General features: G+C 43.3%; 1 protein-coding gene across 1 annotated transcript in view; it reads left to right on the top strand.

The window, feature by feature from the left end:
• SNX31 (sorting nexin 31) overlaps nucleotides 1–9,784 on the top strand; it is a 78,403-nt gene extending 68,619 nt beyond the window's left edge. The window contains exons 12-14 of the mRNA XM_054708744.1: nucleotides 911–988; nucleotides 8,153–8,209; nucleotides 9,484–9,784. Coding sequence (XP_054564719.1) covers nucleotides 911–988; nucleotides 8,153–8,209; nucleotides 9,484–9,579 — 231 coding nt within the window. The 3' untranslated portion in view covers nucleotides 9,580–9,784. The remainder of the gene's footprint in view (nucleotides 1–910; nucleotides 989–8,152; nucleotides 8,210–9,483) is intronic.
• The last annotated feature ends 8,164 nt before the right edge of the window (nucleotides 9,785–17,948 follow it).

Below are 17,948 nucleotides of genomic sequence, written 5' to 3'. Positions count from 1 at the left end.
TTTTCTTTCTCTTTCCTCCTCTCTATCACAACCCCCCCCCCCACACGCACCCCCCAAGTAAAGTGACCATCCTTGAGCACAAACTTATACTAAGGTCCTATAACCTCAAGCTTGGGGCTTCATTTGTCTCAGACATTGGTAGGGCCAAAAGAAAAGAGAGCAAGCAGAGAACTAAGAGCAGGACAAGAGAGAAAAAAGGTCAGTGGGAACGGAGCAAGTGGGAAAATCACAGGGAACCTTGCATTTGGCAAATGGGGGTGAGGATCCTGTAACCAGGAAACCCTGGCTTTTGTGCAATACGATATGTAACGTGTGTCTTGGACTAATCATGATAAGCCAACAGCAAAGCCCCAGGTGATATTGGGGACAGCTGTCAGGGTTGAAAGTGAATAATGAAAGGTACCAGAAAAATAAGGAAGTGAAGAAAAACAACTAATTTTTTTTAGTTCAGTAAAAGCCATAGGGTGTTAATGTATTCTTTCAAAGAGACAGGTTGCTATTTATGCCTCCTACTATGCAAACAGTTAACTATAAGATCGCCCAACTTCAGCTCATTTGGCTACAATAAAAAGTACTAGTTTTTACTATTTGTTGATTGTAAAAACATGAGATGCTTACAAAGTAATAGGGAAAAAAAATGTGATGTGAGGGGTAAGTTTTAAGAGGAAAAATGATTAGTAATGAGATCCTGGCCTCATTAAAAAAATGTACTCTAAATATATCCACATATTGAGAAAATGTTTTGTTACTTGTTAATTACATCTTATGCAAATTCATGGAAGTTAAGAAAGAAATATAAATTCGTACTATTGAAGGGCAGAGCTCAAAATCTGCCCAGTGGTGTGAGGAGGGAAGGAAGAGGAGAAAGATCTCGTTCACTGAGAGACTCCTTTCTCTCTGGATTTCTTAGGCTTTTTTGCTGAGTAGCTGCTTGAAAAAAATGATCTCAGAAAAGATGGTAAAGCTGGCCGCGGAGAATCCCGAAATGGTAAGTGCTCCGATCTGGGTATATTTTTCACTTTAAGTTCCGACCATCTGCTGACTCTAAACGAGGCTGATCAACTCCCTGGGCCTGGAGAGAGGGCTTGAGCAGTGAGCTCCTTCCTCTGCCTTCTGGGGGGCTCATGCTTTAGCATTCAAGCCGTTTTCCCAACAAGAATCATTCTTGGGTTGCTGAGAACTCTCTAACCCTCTACACCAGGGGCGGGGAACCTTTTTTTCAGCCAAGGGCCATTGGGATATTTTTAACATCATTCACGGGCCATACAAAATTATCCGCTTAAAAATGAGCCTGCTATATTTGGTCAAACACTTAATGAACTCACCCCTAATGCCTTGGCGGGGCCAGACCAAATGATTTGATGGCGCTTATGCAGGCCGGACAGTCCCCATCCCTGTTCTATGCCGAACCCTTGCATTTCTGCCTTCTCCATAAAAGCTACATGATAAAGTCGGGGTCTTGAGAAGTCTATAACACGGCAGCAATGATCCTAAATGAGCTCTACAGTTGTGTCCCTAGAAAGAACCCCATCCTCCCCACACTTCCACGGCGCCAAGTTCAAATGCCTGCAGCCGTTGGGAGAAGACATCGAGTAAACAAGCTCTCGAGCCCATCGTATTTCTCGATGTGAAATTAAACTTGGTTTTGCAAGTTTATGAAAGGCCTGACATCTCATTGCAAGGGCTGGTGGCCGGCTGTAAAAAGGCTTACTGAGATAGAGTTACTCTTCTACTTGCTTTGTCACATTATGAGATAAGGATGCCCCTAATAAGACAGGATAGTTTGATTTTTTTTAAGTGTTCACAAATACCAATGCCTGGTTGACATTTATAAACAAAAGAAAAATCTTTTGCAGGATATTACCCCGACCTTTAAAAATACAACAGAGAGCATTTGGAAATGTTTTCTAATGTTTTCATTTCAATGTAGTCCTTTATGAGAGGGTGGGTGACACCTTCAGTTTAATCTTGCTCGTTCTTGACTGCAGATTTTTTCCTAAGAAAATAGTTTCATTTTATCTTTATTTCTCTTTTGGAACTGAAAATGTTTTCCCAGGGAAAAGAAAATGTACTTGCCTATTGGTGTTTAAACAATTCAAAATGTACTAGAGTAGCAAAGCAAAGGAATAAAAGAACCAAGGATGCTCTTTTTCAAAGAGTAATAAAATTGAGCCCTTTAGGCTCCAATTATTATGTATGTAAAAAGGAGAAGAAGAAAGAGAAAAGTAATTAGCTGAAGTAGTCCCATTAAAAGGGACAAGTGCCCTCAAGTGTAGTTGAATAAAATGTAAGCTACTTGATGCCAAGGAAATACTTGTACAATGACTAGCTGAAGAGTTTGCTCAACAATAGGAGAAGGTAGTCATCTATTTCAAGTTTTCAAGAAAAGCAACCATACTAACTACATTCCTTAGAGCTGCACACAAATGAAAAGGTACAGTTTATCCCTATGGCTAATGGCAAAATCGGCATACTAGCCAGTATTTATATTGCTTTATCCAAATACTCAAGTTTTATTTCCACAGACTTTTTTTATTTATTTCTTATTTTTGTTCTTAAAAAGACAGGTTAAGACCCTTCCTCTTGAAAATTGGGTTTTCAAGAGGATGTTGTAGGGGTAGTCCACATTTCAATCTGGAATTTCAGCTACAAATCCCTGGGAAGAATGGGACCCTGGTGGGGAAAAATCAGATTAGCTGTTTGAACTTCAACTGACTCTGGGCCTCCTCTCAAAGTACAATTGATGAGAACAAGTCATGTTGTGGCTTAAAGGAGCCATATAAATGTATGACTGCTGGGGTGGAGTGGGGACATGTTGGAGGGGGGCAAACAGGTGGGGGGAAGTGAGGGACAGCTATAATATTGTCAGCAATAAAAAATAAATAAAAAACAATAAATGTATGACTGTGAAATTCACTTCCACATAAAGTTTAAACTGATGCATATCACCTAAAGAAGGTTCATATAGACCAGTGGTTCTCAACCTTTCTAATGCCGCGACCCTTTAATACAGTTCCTCATGTTGTGGTGACCCCCAACCATAAAATTATTTTCGTTGCTACTTCATAACTGTAATTTTGCTACTGTTATGAATCGTAATGTGAATATCTGTGTTTTCCGATGGTCTTAGGCGACCCTGCTAGCGGTTCTCAACCTGTGGGGTCGCGGCATTAAAAAGGTTGAGAACCACTGATATAGACGAAGATACAGAGGTCTCTATTTTGCAAGGCAGAATAGATTCCAAGATTTTTTTAAAAATCCTCACCCCAGGATATGTTTTTATTGATTGGAGAAAGAGAGGGAGGGAGAGGGAGAGAGAGAGAGACATTGATGTGAGAAAGAAACATCCATCGGTTGCCACCCATATGTGCCCCAACGGGGGGATCAAACTGGAAACCTAAGTGTGTGCCCTCAAGGGGAATGGAACCAAAACCTTTTTGGTGGCAAATAAACGAGGCAGGCAGCCTACCTGCCAGCCAGCCAGGCAAGTTTGACATGCTTGGGACGCTCTAACCAACTGAGCCACCTGGGCAGGGTGATTCCAAGAGTTTGATAATCATGAAGAATCTGGGGAGGGCCAGATAAACTGAGGAAACTATAACCAAACGAGCCGTAAATAAAGCAGATGGTCCCTGGATGCATATTAAACGGTACTGTTTTATCCCAGTAAGAAGAAAGGGGAAAAGAAGAAATTTAGTGCCAACTTAAAGTTAATTGGCTTAGTTAGCTTTAGGCAGTGCTTTCCAAGGTAGATTTGAAACATTTATGAAGAGATCATTAAAATTTGAAGTCCAACAAATGTGCTAAAGAAAAAAATGGAAACAGTCAATAATATAAAAGTCGTGTTAAACTCTTAAAGGCAATATTAACTGCAAACCAGAAGGAATAAAAAATGCAATTACACTAATGCCTAAAGAAATGTTGTTAATATTTGCTTTTAGCTAGAACAGAATTACAAGGATTATTTTATTTGAAAATAGAGTATATTAGGAATAGATTTGGCTACATATCACACACACACACACACACACAACACACCAAACAAGTGTCATTAGCAAAAGAAAAGTTTGCTTCTCTCTCATCCAAAAGAGGCTCAGAGGTAGGCAGTCCAGGCTGACATGGTGGCGCCATGATTTCACCAGAGACCTTTCTGCTCTGCCATCTTCAGTGGCTTTCACCTCATGCTCAAGATGGCTGCTTGAGCGCCAGTCATCACCTCCACATTCTAGGCAGCAAGTCAGGAAAGTGTGAAGCAGGACCCATCTCTTCTCTTTAAGACTTCATCTTAGAAGCCTCCCACAAAATTCTGCTTACAGCTCATTGGCCAAGTGTTAGTCACACCACCAGCCCACATCTAGGTGCAAGGGAGCTGGGTTATTTAGGCATTTTGTAGGGTATGTTGTTGTTTCTCAAAATAAATTCAGGTGTTATTACTGTCAACAAAAGGTCACTGTCACCAATTGAGTGCCAACAGGAATTCCCAACCTGGGGTGCAGAAGGAGGAGGAAGTTTATGTAGATGAACAGTTCGCAAACTAAGGAAATGCAGGTTCCAGTGGAAACTGAAAGTGCTCTCCACCAAAGCAAAGGGGAGGCCAGTCCTGGTCCCTGTTGGTTCATTTTTATGCAAATGAGGGATCTAAATTTGCCCAGTGTGATTGGTCCAAATAGCACTGTTCTGATTGGCCAGAACTGGACATACAGATTGGTTATTATGGAGCCTCTCTGGTCGGTTGTTAAAGATGCAAATGAGGATATAGCTGCACAGCTCCAATTGGACAGGGCAGGTCTCAGCTCATTGGTCAAAATATGATTCCAGGAACTCCTTTGTAAGCGTAGGCTCAGACTGCAGAAAATGCAGTGCAGGAGGAGACTTGGCGGCTCAGTCTGTGGCTTTTCCCTAATGTGCAGCATGTGTGTTAGCTTCTGTAAACAATGACTCCTAGACTCTGATTATGAATGTGAGCCCAATTAATCGCAAGGAGTCCTTCTCAGCAGATATATTCCTTCTGAATCCCACATTACTAAGAAAGAAGGACAGAATGGATAATGGAGTAAGCTACCAGCAAATATAAAATGTATGATGCCCTAACCGGTTTGGCTCAGTGGATAGAGCGTTGGCCTGCGGACGGAAGGGTCCCAGGTTCGATTCTGGTCAAGGGCATGTACCTTGGTTGCGGGTACATCCCCAGTAGGAGGTGTGCAGGAGGCAGCTGATGGATGTTTCTCTCTCATCGATGTTTCTAACTCTCTATACCTCTCCCTTCCTCTCTGTAAAAAATCAATGAAATATATTTTTAAAAAAAAAACTTTATAAAATGTATGAAAGACACCAAGAAAAGGAAACATGTATTTTTTGCAGTAGATGTGTTTGAGAGTTTCTCAATTTTGTATATTGAACCATAATGAATACATGAGCGGTATCAGGAATACACTGATGAATAATTTTCTGAATTAAAAAACAGGCCCGGCTGGCATTGCTCTGTGGTTGGTTGAGCATCAGCCTATGAACCAGGAGGTCCCAGTTCAATTCCCGACCAGGGCACATGCCTGGGTGCGAGCTCAATCCCCAGTGTGGGGTGTGCAGGAGGCAGCCAATCAATGATTCTCTCTCATCATTGATGTTTCTATCTCTCTCTCCCTCTCTGAGATCAATAAAAATATATTTTAAAAAAAGAAATAAAAAACATTGCCCTGGCCAATGTGGCCCCGTTGTTTGGAGCCTCGTCCTATACACCCACGAAAGGTAGCTGGTTCGATTCCTGGTCGGACACATACCTGGGTTACGGGTTAAATCCCCAGTCGTGGCCCGGGTGGCAGGCAGCTGATGGATGTTTCTCTCACGTGGATGTTCCTCTCTATCTCTCCCTTTCTCTCTCTAAAATCAACTTTTAAAAATATACCGAAAAACATTTTACATTTGCAATAATCTATACTTAGATTGTTTTATTAGTTTGTTCACTTTGAAGTGCATCTGACTCTCTAAATCGGTTTTCTGAGAAACGGCAGAGAATAAGATGGCCTTCTGCTTCCTGCTTGCCTCATACTTCTCACCCCCTCCCAGACTACCATCACATATATACTATTTTTCTCTCCACTTCTCTTTCATCTTGGGTAAGATCAGACCACGGAAAAGGCTGCCGGGCTCAGAGCTGGGTGCTTTGAAGTGTGTTCCTGGCAGGTGGTAAGGAGGGAACGCACCAGGGGCAGTGCTGTCTGATGTCGCAGCAATGCCAGCCTTTGCATTGCTCGCCCAGTTCAGAAAACAGAAGTACAGACATGTTGCAGTGGTCATGAGAAGGGCCTGAACATACAGAGGACAAAGTTTTAGAGAGCCAGGGGGAAGAATGATTGCGGGAGGAAGTGGCTAGATTGTTAATAGAAACTGCTCTGTTGATGAAGGAGAAAGTGCCGGAATACTGCCTTATGAAAAAGAATTAGCTTTCCTCCCAACTTTATTCCTTCTAGGATGTAAGATATTTAAAGCCTTATTGAAACAAGGAAATAGATTATATCAGAAATCGCTTAACATCTGTAGTGGGTTTTATTTTATTTATTTTTACCTAGGGAGGGGGAGGGGAATGAGACTAGGAGAGAGAACAATTCTGAGTTTCCCCCCAACTCTGTAGTTCTTTGCACAAGATTATTTACAAGCTATGATGTAATGTTGTACAAGAATAATCATCATAATAGTAAAACACATACAACATCAGAGCATTAATTTCTCATTACTGAAACTTAATAACTGACTTTTTTAAATTGCTGAAATAGGCCTCAAATATATGAACTTTCTATTAGCAATACTGATCTAAGTCCTATGCGTATTTCAAAGCAATATATTGTATAACAAAATTAAGTTAACCATAGTTAACAAATAATGTTCTTTTGTGGTGTCAATGTTATTTATCCCACTTAATTGGAAATGTCCCGCTCTATACTCTCATGAATAATAAGCAATAACAAACAACTTAATTAAATCACCCCTCATTCCATCCTTTCTGAATGCCTGTGTTTGCCATGCGGTGGTTAGAAACTGGGGATTTAGCACCAGGGAGTTTATTTGTTGGAGGAGAAAGGCAATTAGTGGAGAGACATTTACAGTTACAGAGTGATGAGCTGAGACATGCATGTCATTGTTTCATAGCAATTCTCTTCTTTTCTTATGAGCCTAAAGAACTCTTTCTCCCAAACCCTGGCTACGTCAAGTATACTGGCTATGCCAGACTGTCTCTTTATCCTCCCAGGTTCATTCTTCACTCTCTTCCAACCTCTCCATGCCCTGGAGACTGACCTTTGTGTACTGTGACCTTGCCCTCCGATCTCCGACCTTGGATCATGCTCACCACTGGGGAAGCCCAGGGGCCGTGGAGGGTGGGAGAAAAGTGAGATGGGGGATTTATTTCTCCACTCTGTCCCCGCTGGGTCTCCGCCGATGGCACAGCCCTGTACAGGGGTCACGCTCCTGTTTGGGGGGGGGGGCTCTCCTCTCTGCTACTCCCCTTCCAGTACCACCTGCTCTCATTGTCCCTTCAGGCCTAGAGGGGAGAAGAATCACCCCCACACCCTAGTCCCGGGGGACTCCAATACCCCTTCATTGATGCACTTTAATCCTGCCCACACCTCCACTAAATAGTTGCTTTTGAAAACTCTCCTCAATCACCCCAAGAGGGCGCCATCTGAATTCTGCTCGGATCCTGGCTGTTACGTTAAGTTTACCTTATGAGGATGAGGTAGATGCAAGTGTCTTGAACTTCAGTTTGATCCTTCCCTTGACTCATGGTGCCTTTGGATTAATCAGAGCCCCTTCTGGCTTTGATTCAGCATATGGATGGGAGCTCTGTGAATTATTTCAGGATTAGAAGTTCATTTTATTTTGGGTGAAGACCCTTGAGAATCTGTGTTAAACCACAATGTCCGTAGGCAACTACCCATGTTAAACATTAAGCTTCACTTTACTTTTGGCAACTCAATTACTGTATCGCTTAGACACTTGCAAATAAAGGGGGAATTTGCAGATAAGAAGTAGGCGTGCCTGGCAGCCTTCGGGGCCTTTAAGAGGATTATTGTGGGAGGGGGAATGTGCTAGTTAAATAGGTTATTTGTGTGCTTGCTTCTCCAGGCTGCACTGACCGACATTTTCCTAATCTCTTTAGCAGATTGAAGTTCCGGAACAAGGCAGAAGTAGAAAATACCACAGTCAACAAAGCCAGGTCTGTGAGTAAAATTATGTAACTGATACATTACCATTTTGATACATCTGCCATTTCCCCCCTTTCAATAACCAAAGTCATTCTACTTTTAATAATAAGCCAGAATTCTCCTTTTCAGAAGCTCTTCCATGTAGGCTAGGCCAAGAAGTGTAGCCTGTTTATTGTTGGCGACCGCTGCTCTAAAGGTTTCCTTAAACCAGCAGTCGCCAACCTTTCAGACCTCATGGACCACCAGTTGGCGACTGCTGGATTAACGCATTCATCCTCCCCACCATCTTGTAAATCAGAGAGGTTAAATGGCTTGCCCCAGGTTGCACAGTAATCAGTGGTGGAAGGAAGCAGGCATCTGACTCCAGAGCTATGCCCGTAACTTTTGCTAACTCTTTCTAAGTTCAAATCCTGGAGTAGATGAATGAAATAAAGGTGACCTCTTAGTAGCATTTGAATGGAATTTATTATTGGTCCAGCTCCTGTCACAAGGTCTGCTGTGTATATAAAAAATATTTTAGTACAGCGTGGCTGGCGTGGCTCAGTGGTTGAGTGTCGACCTATGAATCAGGAGGTCACAGTTGGATTCCCCTGCCCAATTGCAGGCTCGATCCCCAGTGGGGGGCGTGCAGGACGCAGCCAGTCAATTATTCAATTATTCTCTCTCATCATTGATGTTTCTATCTCTCCCTCTCCCTTCCTCACTGAAATCAATAAAAAGATATTTTGAAAAATACTTAGTATATAGGGATGGTATGTATAAGTATATACGGTCCTTTCTTGAGTGAATAAGCCCAGAAAATTTAAAACAGATGAAATGCAAAGCTTTCTCTTTTATCGTAACCAGAGGCCCGGTGCACAATTTTGTGCACGGGTGGGGTCCCTTGACCTGGCCAGTGATCGGGCTGATCAGGGCTTCTCTCCCAGTCCCAATCGGTTTATAGCAATCAGAACCTCTTAAAATGTATAGTAAAGATTTGGGATGAAGTTAAACGTGGAAAGTCACATGGCTCTAAGGGACGGGGAAAAGACAGGAGAGGCAGATTCAAGTGTTTCCTGGAGACATCCCAATGCCTGGGGTTGGTCTGGAAAGGGCTACCTGGGCATACCAGCAGGGGGCGCTCTCAGCCCTAAGTGTGGCTTCTAAAACCTTTTAGAATAACCATTGCTTAAACAGATGTAACTTTCTGTTGCCTTTTAAATATGAGAATCCTTGACTTTGTTATTGTTGTTATGGAAGTTATTTCCTCCCATATATATTTCTGACCTCTCTGTTTACTTCACAGCAGAAAGACTATTCTAGTTTTCTACCAAGGACAAGCAAGATGAAGGTAGCAGAAGGTGACTGTGTTTCGGGGACCACAGAGGAAGAAGGTCTTTGAAGAGAAAGTCTCACTCACTTTTTAAAATGTCCTCTAAGGCTGTGTTGACAGTGCTTAAGCGTTGAAAATGAGCTTCCTACCATCAGTAAAAGAAATTTGACCCCTTCCTATTTTTGTGACATTAAGATGGACCCTCTTCATCAAGACGACTTCAGAACTTTGTTAAACTCAAGATGAAAAAGAAATGCGAGCCAAAGCTATCCTGTTTGTTTGTTTTTTTGTTTTTAAAATATATTTTATTGATTTTTTACAGAGAGGAAGAGAGGGTTTCGGCTATCCTGTTTGTTTTAATGACTCATACATGACAAGTGGCAAATCCAAATCAATTAGTAAGAAGCTTGTTCTTCCCTCCCTTCCCCTAAAAGAGATGTTTACCTGGCTCCGTGACGTCTTTTATATGTTCTGACACGACACGAATGAAAGGCTCAGCCTTAAGCACTATAAACGCATTTGGAATTAAGTTCGGAAGATGACTCATCAGCTGAGGAAGAGGTGGCTCTAGGAAATGGAATCATGGAAAAAGAAATTTGGACTTTACTGATGTGTCCACAGCAGCAGAGCAAGGAGCGGGGAGGAAATATTGATTTATTTCCTTACATAATTCTGAGCCTACTGCTGTGGATGTACTCAAAGTAATACAGAGTTCTCCATTTCTCCACTCTTGTCATTGTATTCTGCCCTTAGAACACTAAATCCAGTTCAGTGGTCATCATGCTATTTTGATTATTTTTATTTTGGAAAGCAATGGGTATCAGTATCAGATACCTTGTAAGTCTCTTAGCATTACAAATATGTATACTTATTCACTAGATTTTTTCCTTATCCAGTTTCAGTTTATGATGATAATTAATGTAATACATAGAGAATTATGACCACAATAAGGGAGAAGGACAGAAGAATCTATGAAATGTAATTAGATGAAGTGTCATATTCTGATGTTCTTTTCTAACTGGGTTGTGTAACTTAATTATGCAATAAATATGAAATATATTCCAGTGAATATAGAATTTACTGATGGAAATTCTCCGAATAATAATTTTGAAATATAGAATCTATTAAAGCCCATAGTATTTACAAAGCAATGCCTCTAGCCATAACTTCTAGTACCATAAAGTTTTATATTTCTGTCTTAGACTTTAGTAGGTAATTTTGGCAGGGGGCATCATAAACACCCCACATGGTCCGTGGTAAGTGTATTACGGGGTTAGAATGCATTTTTAGATGAAAATGGAAACTTATCTACCATTTGGCTAACTTAAGAATAGTTGAAGCCTGTTTCTTCTTCTTTTTTAAAAATAATATATTTCTTTATTGATTTCAGGGAGGAAGGGAGAAGGAGAGAGAGATAGAAACATCAATGATGAGAGAGAATCATTGATCGGCTGCCTCCTGCACACCCCCTACTGGGGATTGGGCCCGCAACCCAGGCATGTGCCCTTGGCCGGAATCGAACCTGGGACCCTTCAGTCCACAGGCTGACGCTCTATTCATTGAGCTAAGCAAACACCTACTCTGTGTAAGGGACTATTGTAGACACTGGGAATGTAAAGACAAATTGTATGTGGGGTGAGGAGATGCATATATTAGGTTGAACTATATGCACTTGCTATTGTGGAGATCAAAAATAGTTGAATGTTGTCAGTTTGTTATGTTTCAACTTGACACATAAGAGTGAGGAACCCCAGGCAGCGCGAAGTAGGGGTCCAACGTGGAGTACGGGCCTGTGTGTGAAGGGAGTTTGGGGACGGTTAAGAAAGCCCAAGGGGAACAGGGACTTTGAAGAAAGAGTGCAGCCACGTGGAGGCAGAGTTGGGGCACACACAGGAAGGGAAAAGGTAGACCCCAGTGGGAGAATGAGCCGCTCCGTGCTAGCCAAGTTTTAGGTTCAGGGAGCAGTTCGGAGATGATGCTAAGAGGAAGAGGGACCAGGGTGCATGCACGAATGCAGCAGCCTCCTCACGTAAGTCAAGCAGTTTATCCCTTATTTGAGGGTGGCAAGCACTGAAGCATGGTACTTGTTAATTTTTTTTTAACACGTAGAGGTTATCATCAATATATATCAGAATATGAGAAGAAAAATACAAGTAATGAAGGGCATTCGCAGTATATTCTGTGAAGAATACAGGATCTGGGATAGTAGAAAACAATTCAAAATTTACTTTGCAAAAATGGCACGTTCCTTAACAGTTCTGTGAGAGAAGAAGGGCCGTTAGCCTCTTTCGGGATTACTGGGCCTATTTTCACTTAGAAGTCGGGTTGGGATCACCTCTGGGCCAACCCATACCATTATTGGGGAAAAAGTCTGAACTCCAACTGCCAGAGTGGCCTTCCCCGCTGCAGGCCCTGGGAGAAGACGCCCATCACCCCTCCCGGCGAGGACCTCAGTCTCCAGGTGGTATCGCTGGGGCGTGACCTTCCCAACGGCACAGAAGACATCAGGCAGCGCATGACCTTTATAAAGGTAGGCAACTCTGGCCCTAGCCGATTTGGCTCAGTGGGTAGAGCAACGGCCGGCGGACCAAAGAGTCCCAGGTTCCATTCTGGTCAAGGGCACGTACCTTGGTTGCAGGCTCCTCTCTGGCCCGGGCCTTGGTCCTGGTGCGTGCAGGAGGTAACCAATCTATGTGTTTCTCTCACATTGATGTTTCTCTCTCTCTTTCCCTCTCTCTCCCACTCTCCCTAAAAATCAATGGGAAAATATCCTCAGTGGAAAAATAATTTAACAACAAAAAATTAAAATCCTATATAATAAAGATGTAATATGCAAATGGTCGTTACGCCGTGAAGCGTAACGACCGACCGCATAACGACCAGATCACGGATCAGCAGGAGGGTGGGGCAGTGAGCTACAAGCGGGCAGCGGAGAGCTACAGGAGGGTGGCAGCGAGCTACTGGTGCACAGATTCATGCGCAGGGCTACTGGTAGTAATAATAAAAACGTAGGTAACTCTGGAAATCCTTCAAGTCACTTCTAAGGGGTGTGGCATGGCGTGGGAAATTACCAGTATATCCTTAAGTCTATAGATTCGCTCCTCATTATTCCTGCAAAATGGTCCCCAGCCAGCCAGATTTTCTCTCGATACATTTACATGCACCAGTATCACTTCTCTCACATCTTCCAGACATGCATCTTCATTTCTACTGCTGCTCATACTCCTAAAATAAACTGGCACAAGCTCTCTGCCCATGGACAAACACACTTGAGTTCGGAAATTTCACAAGAATCATAATGAGAATAAAGGGCAGAGCTGATTAAACTGTGGTGAGGCCCAAGGCCTGAGCGCTTTGGGTCCTGTGGCAGGAGGCACATGCAGGCTTTGTCTGAGGATCTGACGTGCTCGCCAAAGCCAGGGCAGTATGCTGTAAGCTTATGGCTTGCACACATCCCCACACGGATGATGGGGGATAAAATTTTATGTGAAATATCTAAGTTAGAAATCACCTTAATTTCACCCTCAAAGTAAATTTGAGAAGAGCTAAGTGATCTTAATCTGTGGAAAACCAAATAGGTTCCAAGCCTTGGTGAGAAAACAGTGGCCAAATTGATCCTAAAATACAAAACTCAGCAAAGGAGACCACTCTGCTTTTCCGGATGCTTCTCGGTCATTCCTCCTCCTGCAGTGTATGGTCAGGAGGAGGAATGTGGTCCACCGGGCTGCTGAGGACTCGGGATGGCAGGAAATGGAATGAAAAGAACTTCTCTCCTTTATTAGACTGATCTCAATCCTATCATCAGTGATCCCAGAAAAAAAAAAGTTAAGAAATTAGGTGTAATTTCTTAAATATGTTTTTATTGATTTCAGAGAGAGGGAAAGAGATAGAAACATCTATGATGAGAGAGAAGCATTAACTGGCTACCTCCTGAACACCCCCTACTGGAGATCAAGCCAACAACCTGGGCATGTGCCCTGACTGGGAATCGAAACAGTAACCTCCTGGTTCATAGGTTTGACACTTAACCACTGAGCCACACCAGAAGTTAGGTGTATTTTGATGGCTCTCATCACCCCAAAATAAGATGTGCTGAGTTAATTTACAAAAAATATGGGATGGGTAACTGATAATCCCTTATAAAATGGCTTTTAATCCTTATATTTGTAGTCCCCCCTCCCCCTCACACACACTTTATTTTTTTTTCTTTGTTAATCTTTTATTGTTTTATTTATTTACTAGAGGCCCGGTGCATGAAATTCATGCATAGGGTGGGGGGGGGTCCCCTCAGCCCAGCCTGCACCCTCTCCAATCTGGGACCCCTTGGAGGATGTCAGACTGCTGGTTTAGGCCCGATCCCAGGGATCGGGCCTAAACCGGCAGTTGGAGATCCCTCTCACAATCTGGGACCACTGGCTCCTAACTGCTCACCTGCCTGCCTGCCTAATCACCCCTAACTTCTCCCCCTGCCAGCCTGGTTGCCCCCAACTGCCCCCCTCTGCTGGCCTGGTTGCCCCTAACTGCCCCCACCTGCCAGCCTGGTCTTCCCACGCAGCCTGTTCAGTCATTTGGTCATCCCTCACTAACCCCCCTGCTGTCCTGGTCGTAGGCAGCCATCTTGTGAGGGTGTGAGGGTTAATTTGCATATTACCTATTTATTATATAAGATTATTTTTTAAATCTTTATTGTTAAAGTATTACATATCACACACTTTATTGAGGTATAATTGCACTTGGCATATAAGTTACTGTATAATAGTTATTTGTTGTATTCTTTGTTATTGTTGTTGTTGTATTCTTAAGAAGTAAGTCATTTGTATAATGATTTTCCAGGCAAGAAAAATTAGAGCTTTAGGAAAAGTACATGGTGAACTTGGGTCTTTGGTCTAGCCCTACCTAGCCCAGGCCCTGTTCTGTAGGGCAAAGTCTTTAGCTCACCATATGGGCTTTGCTTGTGTAATATCTTGGAAGAGGTTAGACATTCAGTTGATTTAAAGGCACCGACACTAGGGCTTTTGCACTGTTCTTGCGCCGAATGTGGTTTCTCTCCTAAAAAATGTGGGAACACAGAGTTGGCTGTGTTTCCTAATGGGATTTCCATCTGTCCCCATGAGCACACACTGCGATGCAGCAGTTGTCTGGGGTGGAGACGCCGGAGCAGCAGGCTGAAAATGGTACGTGTGAGTTGGCTTTGCTGTGCACATGCGCGCTCTGATTCTCACCGGGAACTGGGCCCTGCAGAATTTCTGGGGTGCCCCAATCCTCTGGAACAGGGTCTAGTGTGCAGAGGAAGAGATGATGCAAATCTGCTGTTTCTGGGTCCCAGTCAAGGGAAGTGCAGAAATTGATTCTCAGCAGAACAAAAATGACGAGTAGAACGAGTGAAATGGCAGTTACTCAACATAAACGTTGCAAAAGGCAACCACTTGGGGACAAGTTCTAATCAAAACTCAGTTAACTATAGAGCTGATTTCCAGACTTTGCTCCACAATAGCTGGTGGTGGAGGCGGCCGGGAAGCGGGGGGGGGGGGTCCCCTCAGCCCAGCCTGCACCATGGTGGAGCATCATGCTTTCAGGAGGCACCAGGCCAACAAGTCCACCTCCTATGCAGAAGGAAAGCAGATCCGGCCCAGCCCCTGGATAGCACCAGGTTACAGAAGAAAATAAGAAGATTGTATTTCCGAGTTTATTTTCTTGTATCGACTGAATACCGCATGACAGTGGTTAAACCCAAGATTCTCGCAGGTAACTGGATTTCCATCAATTATGTATAGAAGTACTGCTAGTCTTTTGCAATGAACTATGGGTTGTTTCCCCTTTTTCTTACCTCCTCTCCTCTTTTCCCTTTGTCAAAATTAAAGCTGGTGACATGTAGTCTGGGGGTCACAATGAAGAGGGGCTGAGACCTTAGACAGCGAATTAACTGTAGAAAAGTCCTAAAACCTTACAGCTCTATTGCAAACTCCCTTACCTGGGACTTGAAAAAATAAATCCTACTGGATTATTGACAAAACAAACAAACAGACAAAAACAAAACTAAAAGCAACTAACTCCATTTTTTAAAAAATGAACCTTGTACGCTTAGAAGATAAGACTGTAAAATACATTTCTCAGGTTTTTCAAGAAACATGATCATCTGTAAGTCTTTTCTCATTCTGTGTGCCTTAGAACAAATGCACAGACTAAGAGCAATTTGCATTACTTACTCACTTCTCCAGCCCCATAAAAATGTAAAAATGTCTGCACTTGTTGGCCGGGAGTGTTAGGTTCAAAAGTTGGATCAGTCCCGTGTATTTGCAGACAGTAGTTTCAGGGTGGCATAGCCTTGGCCTTCACCTTGCCTTAGGCATCACAGTTTTGTAAAGGCTTCCCTGCCCGAACCCAGCCTCTCACTAGTCACCTGTAAAGGCTTTGCGAAGCAACGTATTTGCTTCCAACTTTGCAAAAAGTATCCCTTTACTAATGATCAGTTAACTTTTAGAATGGAAGGTTAATCGAGGCTAGTCCTTTATATACAACATTTTGTCTAATATACGTGTGAAAATCTGTGCGGTTCTGGCATAAGTGGACAAGTGCAGAGAAAAACAACAACTGGGTGTTGCAGTGAGGACCCAAGCTCTTTTCTTCTTTCCAGGGATCCAGCTGTTGTCTCGGTAACTCCACAAACGCAAGGCGATCTAAGATGCTTATTTTACAACTAGAGGCCCAGCGAGTGACTGAAATCACGCGAGGAGGCGCCCCGCCTCCTGCCGTGCGAGGAGGCACCCCGTGGGGGGGCCGGGACCCCCCCTGACTCGCAGTGTCCCCCAGCCCCCCTGCCTGTGTCCGCTCCGGGGCTGTGAGCTGCCACGCCAGCTCGGGCAGGCCCCCCTGCCTCTGTCTCCCTCTCCGCTGTGGGCCTCACCTGCACACGCAACCTCCTCCTGTCTGGTTGTGACCCGCAACGGAGTCCTGGCCTAATTTGCTTATTACCTCTCTCTCTCTCTCTCTCTCTCTCTCTATATATATATATATATATATATATATATATATATATATATATAGAGAGAGAGAGAGAGAGAGAGAGAGAGAGAGAGATAGAGATAGAGATATAGATAGAGATAGAGATATAGATAGATAGATGAACAAAGGGAGAGGGGTTTTGCTTGAATACTTAATTCCTAGTTGTGCTGGCTGCTGGAGGAAAATGTGATTCTCTAAGTCTAAGTCTTCCAAGTTTCCCCTTAGTTTTGCCAATACAGTGCTGGCACACATACACACTTCATCCTCCCCCCACTCCCCACCCCCTGTCCTCAGTGGTTTACTTGTTTAAACTGTTGGAGAACTGAAATGAATCTAACTCTGGAGCAGATAAATATATGCCACTGGCCTCATACCCTGAGACTTACTCACTGAATGGTTCTGCCTTGAGATCCCACCGCCTTAAGAAACGCCTGATGCACTCCAGTTCTGTGGGAGATGGGGCACCCGTGGAGAACACGTTTCGGAGCATGTCTCCCTCTGATGGTCATTCGTTAGTACTACCAAAACCAAAATGCCTTCTGGGCTGTAACCAGAGCTTAACAAGAAGTGCCCCTTCCTTTGCACGTCCGGTATGATGCTTTTAAAAAAAAAACACCTTTCCATTCCAACACAGGTCTTTTATGCAGCGACAACTGGTTACCCTGAGATGATTGCCAGATCATTCTGAGTCTCTTCCGATGAGCATTTCATTATGTTTTTGAAAGTCTTTTCTGCATTTTCGGAAAATATAATCCAATATAGCCAAAATCCTTCTTTTCCTTACGCACAAGAAAACCTCCTAAAAGAAAATCCTACCCCAAGCAAATGCTTTCTGTCATCCATCCATCCATCCATCTATCCATCCATTCATCCATCCATTCACTCATTTACTTGTATCTAATAGAGTGATCCTGAACCCTGGCTGTGCACCAGAATTCCCCGAGAAGCTTTGAAAAATATAGATACTGGTCTGTATTGTACTTTCAAACGATTCTGACTTGGTCTTGACTAGGGCCTGGGTGTTGGTGTTTTTAAGCTCCTGTGTTGCTTGGAATGTGCTGCCGGAGTTGAGAACTACTAATCACCTACTGTGTGCCATTCATTGTGGTAAGTGCTAAGCATTTAATGGCCGGGATACAGCTTCGCTGCACTGACCCTCTGACATCACCCTTTCCCAGGCCACACAGCTTGCCCCCTCTGTCTGGAACATTTCCCTTGTCCACTGCATAATGAACTCCTCATCCTTTGCATCTCAGATGTATTCCTTCCTCAGAGACATTGCTGCCCTTCCATTTAAATTAGGTCCCGTATTTTGGAGTATTCTTTACCTCCCTAGCATCTCTTCTCTTTTCCTCCATAGCACTCGTCCCAGGTGTAGTTACAGGTATTCCTTCCCACTGGGACTCTCGCAATCAGAACTCAGCACCAACTAGATT

The sequence above is a fragment of the Eptesicus fuscus genome, chromosome 19 (assembly GCF_027574615.1).
Source record: "Eptesicus fuscus isolate TK198812 chromosome 19, DD_ASM_mEF_20220401, whole genome shotgun sequence".
Lineage (NCBI taxonomy): Eukaryota > Metazoa > Chordata > Mammalia > Chiroptera > Vespertilionidae > Eptesicus > Eptesicus fuscus.
This window is presented reverse-complemented; position numbering and strand designations above follow the sequence as displayed.